General features: G+C 39.7%; 2 protein-coding genes across 3 annotated transcripts in view; both read left to right on the forward strand.

The window, feature by feature from the left end:
- Positions 1–1,832: 1,832 nt before the first annotated feature.
- Positions 1,833–3,528, forward strand: LOC111862832 (piggyBac transposable element-derived protein 4). Its single transcript, XM_023848558.2, has 2 exons — positions 1,833–2,262; positions 2,297–3,528. The coding sequence occupies exon 2, from the start codon at positions 2,323–2,325 to the stop codon at positions 3,316–3,318; it is 996 nt and encodes a 331-aa protein (XP_023704326.1). The 5' UTR covers positions 1,833–2,262; positions 2,297–2,322; the 3' UTR covers positions 3,319–3,528.
- Positions 3,529–4,691: 1,163 nt separating this feature from the next.
- The window catches only part of LOC111862810 (TLC domain-containing protein 3A), a 22,455-nt gene continuing 17,928 nt past the window's right edge, over positions 4,692–9,218 (forward strand). For both annotated transcript variants that reach the window (XM_023848520.2, XM_023848519.2), the window contains exons 1-2: positions 4,692–4,944; positions 5,047–5,312. In XM_023848520.2, the coding sequence (XP_023704288.1) occupies positions 4,909–4,944; positions 5,047–5,312 (302 nt within the window). In that variant the 5' untranslated portion in view covers positions 4,692–4,908. The remainder of the gene's footprint in view (positions 4,945–5,046; positions 5,313–9,218) is intronic.

Raw genomic sequence — 9,218 nt, forward strand, 5'->3', positions numbered from 1 at the left:
GATTCCTGTTCTCCTTGTGGTGCAGTGCATTAAACCTGGAGTAGGCAACTTTATGGAAGAACATTGCTGTAAGATTGGCAGGATTTCCCACATGGCACTCCTACGTATCATTACCCATATGATACACAATTTGATATCAGCAGCATGTTTATATCTGAAAGTAATGGTGATGATGCATTCTGAAGTGTAGCATTAAGCCATGCTCTCTATTCTTACACAAACTTAATGGTCATCTGGGAGTTATGATACCATGTTATAGCTATCAACATTTCAGAGAAACATGCTGACTCCATCTTCAGGGTAACGTCAAAATGTAAAAGTAATAAGATTTAAAAGTTTGTGACAATAGTATATCGCTACAACTATTATGTTTTTGGACATTATCCATCGTCTTATCTATTTTTTTGAAAAACCGTCCTGATTCTTTTTTAAAAACAGTGTTTCAGAGACTGGATTCTGTCCCTGTGCTCAGGTAAAACATACTCATTTGGAGCTAGCTCTATCTGTTGGACCCAACTGAGTAGGTTTTACCCGAGGACTGGGACAGAATCCAGTCTCCGAAATGTGTTATAAAAAAGAAACAGGACGGTTTTTTAAAAAATAGATGATAGATAATGTCCAAAAACATAATACTTGTAAAAGTAATGTTGGCCCTGTGGCAATCCTGCCTCCTGCCTGGTGGGTATGAAGCTGACCACTTAGTTCTATTGCAGTGTTTGGATGTATAAGGAAATGCCTGGACAGGCTTGTTAGAAGTGTCTTACTTGTAATGAAGTTTTCTTGGACAGTCAGCCATGCCAAGATGGAATGGATTCTGTTTTTGGAAAGTGCCCAAAGAGACTTCATTGCATTTGCTCACCATGAAAGCATCAAACTCTGCTGCTGGAATCTGAAAGCAAACTGCGTGGGGAATATAAGGACTAGTCATTTTTTATCTTAGGACACTAACTCGATATGTACCCATAGGCAGAAATAATTGTTAGTATTCAGACACGCTAAACTCGTTTATTTGGGTCATATGGGGTTACACAGATCTGCCAGTTGATAACCTTTTTCTGGTCTTTTGCATATTTTCATTATCTGTTTCAAAGTCAGCACAATACATCTTCACTTCAGTTCTTGTATAGGAATCTTTGGTAACATACTAGATTGATGGATGGAATATTTCAGGTAGACTAAAAATCCAGCTAGCCTGTGCTGCAATTGCAGGTAATTTCGGTTGTGATGGTACCTGCCTGAGGAACAGGTAGTGCTTATTGGCGACTGGGGGAGCTGCTATGTGACAGGTGAATGCCTGACCTTGCAGCTTTGCTTCTGAAGAAAATATGAAAGTGGTACATTTTCTTTAAAATTTTTGCTGGTTGAATGAGAATTCCAGATGCTTGGATACTGAATAACTGGGAATTTACTGTAGTTTATTTTGTATATCTAACATTTGCCAATTTAATAACGTATATTATCTTTACTTCCATAATTTCTGACCAGTAAAGTATGGGTCAGAGATAAATTCCTAACATCAAGGATGTGACAATGTGTTGCCTGGTAATGGCTGTCACATCTTGGGTGGTGGTTATAATGGAGCAATGGTTAAGTGACAATTAGCAGGGAAATGCCAAAGAAATTTGGAGAGAAACTTGCTCTTCACCTGCAATTGAGAAGTTAGCATTAACCACCTGAGCTACAGAACAGCCAATTTTATAACATACATTGAATATTCATGTATCCCTTGTAATTTGTAACCTGCAAGAGAAAATAATAATGTTTGGTATTCATATAATTTTCCTCTTCATGAACACCTGGCTGTTCTGACTTTGATACGCATTTTGCTTTTTATTAACCCTTTACGGTGGTTTGACGTTTGTCGTACCGTGGTATTTAAATGCCCCTGTCTGTGGTTTCACGTACTGTGTACGTTAAGCTGTAAGCTAAGTTTCGAAATGGCATAAGAATTGAAAGGATCACGCTAGAATTATGCAGTTTGGACTCCCCTGTTATGGAGAGAACGCAGTCGCTGAATGTACGCATGCAACTGCACCTCCTATGCCAGGAAGTCTAAAAATAAACTCGTGACTCACAGTGGTATCAACGCTGACTATAATTTACACATTCCAAACACATGATATGGTTTAGTGGTTAGGAAAGCTAAGAACAAACAGCGCCAGCGGTTGTTTGTGAAACGTGTTGAAAGGAACTGTCCTTTCAGTGGGTGCGTGTTTACTTGAACGAAAGAAGGGTCTATGTCGTCTAAAAAAAGTTACTCATAGCTTTCAAGTTTGCAGCTGTTCAGTCAGTCTAGTGTAAACGCGTGAGCTCGTAGTTACGATGGCAGGTCCATCTACAAGCCGTGCTCTCACGCAAGTAGAACAAACTGAATTTTTGGAGGAGATTTTGGACGACAAAGTAGTTAGTGATTTTAGTTCGGAAAGTGACAGTGAGTGTGACATTGACTACACACAGTTGGTGACACCTGGAACTCACGTGGTCAGTGATAGTGACCTTAGTGACAATGACGAAACCCAGGAAGAAACTGTACAGGTAGAATCAGGAAGTGTGTCCAGTGAGTTTGTGTGGGAAAACATAGACTCGTTTCCCGCTTCAAGAGAAACATTTTGTAATGAATATGGTCCCCAGTTCGACACTGCTGAACTTGATGTCGTGGGTTCATTTGAAAAAATTTTTGATATTGCCATTGTACAGCTCATTGTAGATGAGACGAATAGGTATGCTCAGCAAGAAATTGCTAAAAGTGTCAGACCCCTCACATTTCGCTCCAGGCTTTGGAAGTGGGAAGATGTTACAGTGGATGAGATGTACGTGGTGTTGGCTCTGATTATGTTGACTGGCATTGTACAGAAGCCTACACTCAGATCGTACTACTCTAAAAATCGCCTCCTGTTCACCCCGTTTTTTTCTGAGACTTTGCCCCTGGAAAGACTAGAGGCCATAACTAGATTTCTGCATTTTTCGGATAATAGTAAACAAAGTGAATATCAAGGACCTCCCAAACTTTTTAAAATTTTTCCAGTCATTCAGCACCTAAATGACAGATTCCAGAGTCTTTATCTTCCGGCCCAGAACATTGCAATTGATGAGTCCTTGACTCTATGGAAGGGTCGTTTGTCTTCTAAAAGACTCACAGAACGGCATTTTGTGGAGAAGATTCCAGCCACAGGAAAGAAGGCAAAGCCACAAAGAAGATGTGTCGTGTGCTCAAGACAAGGCAAAAGGAAGGATACTGTTTATTGGTGTAGTGATTGTGAAGCAGCGATGTGTTTTGATGAATGTTTTAAGAAATACCACACACAACTCCACTTCTAATCAACTTGCTTCCATCGTTGAGATAAAGGGCGGCCATATTATCAGGTAAGATTATAACACCATCTTTTAAGATTATTTCAGTGAAAAATTCATAATTATATCTCATATAGTTCAAAAGCTATGATAATTAATATAATTTAGACACAAAATTTAAATGGCCAACTAAAAAGTAATACCGCCGGAGGCACCACGAAAGCGATTTTTAAATCCCCACGCTCAAGGATTAAGGCTTGTGTGCTGAGAATTCTTCTGTCTTTGGTGTATTCCATTCAGTAAGAATAAGAGGAATGCATATAGGGTTTTGGTGGGGGAAAGCCAGAAGAGACTTGTAGGTAATCTGGCTGACAGCAACCAATGGGGGACTATGAACACAGTATCCATAAAATGTTTGGAAATTCTTGAGTACTTAAATGACTGACAGCTTCTCAAGAAGAATTCAGCTAGTCCTACCAATTTGATGTTTTGTCCATCAGTATTAAGCAACCACCAGTGGTCTTCCAAGAAACACTTTTTGGTCTACTAAATGTCTCTTGTGTGCATGACAATGAAGCTTTTAATTCCATTAAAGGCAGGGAATTACTGAAGTGGCTAAGGAACTCAGTATTTTTCAAGGACTGCTACATGAAATTGTTAGAGATGAAAATCACTTAAGTCACTTAGCAGAAAACACTGAGCTTCATATTCGATCTTCAAGTTGTTGGCATCCTCAAACGTTACGCCACTAAATTTTGCGTTTTTACTCAAAAGTAGTACCAAAACTTTTTGAATCTTCTAGGGAATGATTACTTCAAAGTGAAGTGTAGGAGCATTTCACCATTACGGCATTGCTCCCATACACAGAGCTATTACTTGTAGCCACTTACAGGCAGACTAGTTAGATGTCAATATATTTACCAGGGGTTTAAGTGCTCGTAATAGGGTGTGTGCTGAGACACCCGCTTATTAACTCATACCCTGAACAAACCAAACATTGAGCAGGTAACCACACGGGAGAAAAGCCCTGTAATTCACTGACATCTCCGTAACGTTGTAATGGTAATCTAACGATAACGCATCTCCATTCTTCGATATTAGGTTGGAAATAAACAATTGTATAGACTTCGCAGCGATGAAAATTTCTTCTGTCATCTGGATTATAACGCCCTTCACTCGCGTATTTGACTTGGTTTTCAACTGTCGACTTCCGCTGCGACGATAGATTGTAGGTTCGCCTGTGGGTACAATTAATGTGATCCGTGATACGGTCTGTGGCGCAACAGACTTCCTAGATTCCGTTGGTCACGGGTCAGCGGTGTAGATGATTAGGGAAGTGACCTATGCCATGGGCTATACGTGATCCATGGACTGGGCGGCCAAGGTGTGTTGCTTGTGTTTAGCGGTACAGTAGACGTCAAAGGATGAGGAGGTGGGAGGTGGATGTAGTGAATGCGGAGAGGAGTGGTTGTGCGTTTTGTGGTTTCGTAATGTAAACCATGTACAGTTTGTTTATCATACGAGTGCAAAATGGATGGAAGAAGAGTATACATCATAATTGCTTTTAGACCTGTTTCGCATAATGGTCTAATCAGTATAACCAAAGGCTAATTGAACATGGGGCGCCTTCCCTATCTTGGAAAGGATAGAGAGGTAAGCGATAGAATTCGTGTGTTGGGATACAGTTAAGTTAGATATCGTGTTTACATGAATATCACGTTCTGTAAGTAACAGGTGGGCGTCCTTCCGTTTCAGCATCAAAGTTCCATGGTTCCTCCAGCTTCACTATTACTTATGTCGGTGTTGGGTTCAATTGGAATGGCAGCTGGGTCTGTGTTACTTTTGGGACCTGAAGATCGCATCTCACTGACCCGTGGGGTTTGGCTGTCTCTTTTGGGATTAATATTCTTTGTGTCATTATTTGACCTCCTCAATCATGTTGCATTAAGTACATCAGTGGGTCATATGTTCCGAAAGAAGTATGAACTTACTTTGGCTGAAGTCCTGGACATTTCAAACAAGTAAGTGTATAGCATCTTGTTTCTTTGTTATCATACACTTGAGTGTAAGTTGCAGAAGTAGTTATTTCTGTCCAGCCCATCCCGCTCTCCACTACTTATTGCATCTCCTACCACGTTTTTAATATAAGCTGCTTTCCCAGTTTATGAACAGACAATTAAAGTTGACCTGTTCATCACAAATTATATGATGAAGAACACCGTGATACATAAAATCTTGATGTTGCTTATTGAACAAGAAGACCCTGAAATAACAATCCTCATAACACTGCATACATATAACAGAAATGTGTATATGTGATTCATGGTGTCCATCTGACCACCCTTACCCAGGAACTAACAGTGACATGTGTCCATAAAAAGTTATTCAATTTAGGAAGGAAAACTCAGATTTCTTTTTCTCTTTTCTTTTTAATTTTCGTGTTGCTTTGCATCAATTTCTTTCCCCCATTAGAAAAGCATTGGTGACATCATGGCAACGATTATATTTTCATTGTAATGGTTGTTACAGAATGTATTCTGTAGTTCACAAGAACCTAGAGACATTAATTGTATGTAGCCACAACGAACAAAATTGTTCCTCAAATTGCAGTGCTAATTTTTCTGTGTGGTCACACACTGTACTTTGTCTGAAATATCTTTAAGAGTGCATCAGACCTCAAGTGGGCAACCTTACAGAAGAAAAATCCTTTGTTTCCAGGGAGATGGTGTCACAAATTTGTTTCTAAGTGTGTGTTGTAATAGAATCTAGTAATTCACTAAAGATGTAACAGTCTTTGTCACTGTGTGGTTATGACACACCCTCAGAGAGACAATAGTAAATTGGGAAAGCCTTGTTCGATGCTTAAAATTGATGCTACTGTTAATGTGAGCCAGAACACATCAAATGTTCACCATGGATGCAGGAATACCTGGTCTGAAAATAAAGTTTGCAGACTCATTTTGGTAAAAGTGCTACATACGTCATTGCTGATCACTGTGGTCACCTTCAAAGTACTCCCTTTGGGAAGCTATGCACCAATGCCAGTGCCTAGTCCACCCTTCAAAACAATTTTGAACTGGTTTTGAGGAATGGCCTTCAAAGCTGTCATTGTTTTACTCCTGATGTCATCAAAGTGCCTTCCTTTCAATATTTCCTTTATCTTTGGGAACAGAAAAAAGTCACTCGGGGCTAGATGAGCTGAATAGGGAGAATGTTCCAGCACAGTTATTTGTTTACTAGCTAAAAACTCCCTCACAAACAGTGTTCTCTGGTGAGCTCATTTGGAACCTTTTTTACACACACCTTCCTCACATCAAGATCTTCAGTTAAAATTTTCCTAACTGTTTCTCCATTGATATTCACTTTCTCTGCTATGCTCCTGACAGTCAGCCAACAATTTTCACAGTTTGAATATATTTGCAGTGTTTTCTTCAGTTATGCTCGTTGCTTGCCGTCCTGATTTCTCTTTGTTAGTGATACTTTCTCTTCCCTCAGAAAAACGTGTCACCCACTTGTAAATTTCTGTTGCCTTCGTAGCATTATCCCTGTAAACTTGCACTAATATCTCTCTGATTTTGCTTACACTCTTGCCAAGTTTAACAAGAAGCTCTGACATTCTCACAATGGCACACCAAAACACTCTCAGAGAATAAAAGATACCACTCGGAATGAGACTGCCATAGCTCAACAACAACAACACAACTGTGACACACTGATATGCCAACATCATCAAACCATACTGAGTTTTCTGTCCACTGCTGCCATGGCAAGCACACGGTGGCAAGTTCATTAACTTTGTTGTCAGACCACATATACCCACACAGGATACTATAAAGGTTTTGTACATACATATATATTATTAGCTTATCTGAACTAAACTAAGTACTCTTTGCCAAGTATAATTAGAATGATAAAGTCAGGGAGGATTGGATGGACAGGGCATGTAGCATGAATTAGGGAGTAGAGGAATACATGTAGGATGTTGGTAGGAAAGCCAGAAGGAAAGAGAGCACTAGGAAGACCAAGATGTAAGTGGATGGATAATATTAAAATGGAGCTTAGAGAGGTAGAATTGGGTGTTAAGGACTGGGTTTATCTGGCTCAGGATAGGGACCAGTGGAAGGCTCTTGGAACACAGTAATGAACCTTGAGGTTCGAATAAAATATTGGGAAATTCTTGAGTAGCTGCATAACTGACAACTTCTCAAGAAGGGCTTAGATCAGTGGAGTTGGACCTGACTTACTTACTTACATCCTTACTAGAACCAAGTGTAAATGGGAGCAACTTTACAGGGTAATACCATGTCCTTGAGACTCAGAGCACATTCCTGGATGCCCGTGAACATCTCAGCATTATATTTTTATTTGTGCTTACTAATTGCAGTATGGTGTGGACTGGATTTATCTGGCTCAGGATGGGTTCCTGTGCTGGGTTCTAGTGTACATGGTAGTGAACCTTTGGATTCCATAAAATGCTTTCAATTTATTCACTAGATGAGAAAGTATTGGCTTCTCAAGGAGGACTCTGCAAACATAACATGTCATAAATTACATTAATCGAACCTATCAGCAAGTTTCAGTATGTTGGAGATATAAAAATATGGCAAAATTTGAGGAAGAGAACATGTTACTATGTTAAATGGTTCCCTTGTTACCTAACAGCATGGCATGTTCTGTGGCTGTGGATGGCAGACACAACATTCAGATATGGAGAGTAGCTGTGAATTTTAGATCTGGAACTAGAAAATATTGGTTTAGAGGGATTTCTGTTTAGGTGGTGCAGGTATACTATAAGATTTGAAATAAATCATATCAGACTTCACAGCTGAGTGATTAGAACATCTGTTTCATATTCAGAAAGTATATGTTTCATATCTTGGTTTCACTACTAGCTCATCATTATCATCATGTCCAGTGTTGGCATTCTTCAGATAGTGTAAAACAGAATCCTTCCATTGTGTCAGAGCTCTTCCCAAACTTCCTTTTTCCTTTTGGTTGAAGTTTTAAAACCCTTTTTGGAGTCCTGTCAGAGCCTATTCTGTCAATGTGACCTTCCCAATTTCATCTGTATTGTTTCATAAATTTGGTTATTTTTTAAATTTGAAGTTTTCACAGTTTCTTCATTTCTTACATGGTCTAAATTGGTATATCCTGTATTAATTGTCTTGAATCAGCCATCATGCTTGCCTTCCCATGCACACCCTGTTTTCAGTGAAGAGGCTCTGATGGCCAGGATAGAAGGGACAACCATTATACCAGAGTTGGGGGAAATGCTAGCACATTGAGTCTGTTCAGACTCTTAGGGTTAGCACATGAACCACTAGATGGCCCTACTTTGGCTAGCAGCAGATTGATGGGACTCCTTATTGCTTCCAAAGTATTACATAAACAGGGCAGGGCTACTACCTGTCTTGTATTTTATTGTGGTTTTCCCAAATGTGCAGTGGTATACCTGGGAAGTACCTTGAAATAGGCTACACTAAGCCCTTCCAGATCCTTTCATCAATGGGGGAGTACAGCAGGACTGTGAACCCTTCAAAACCCTAAGTTCATCCAAATAATATTTCAAAATTCAGTGCCTGTTTCACGGAGAACACTGTGTCTCCACTACAAACACCAGCCAGTTAATGCTGTATAGGGACACAATTGCTGTTTATTATGAGAATAGTAATAAACATATTGTAATGTGTTTTACGTTACTGATCCCACTTCTGACACCAGTGTAACGTGTTTCGCTACCGAAGACGCCGTAGAGATGGTTAATTGGGTTTATTTAACAATCTACAAATAACGGCTACAATTACTTATCACACAGTTGCGGGGTTTCACACTTTATAACCCTAATCGCATTAATCTGTTAACACTGTTGCGGGGTTTCACGACTTATAACCCTATGCGCAAATCAGTTCACTCTGTCTTCAGTAGTC

This window comes from Cryptotermes secundus, unplaced genomic scaffold (genome assembly GCF_002891405.2).
Source record: "Cryptotermes secundus unplaced genomic scaffold, Csec_1.0 scaffold462, whole genome shotgun sequence".
Lineage (NCBI taxonomy): Eukaryota > Metazoa > Arthropoda > Insecta > Blattodea > Kalotermitidae > Cryptotermes > Cryptotermes secundus.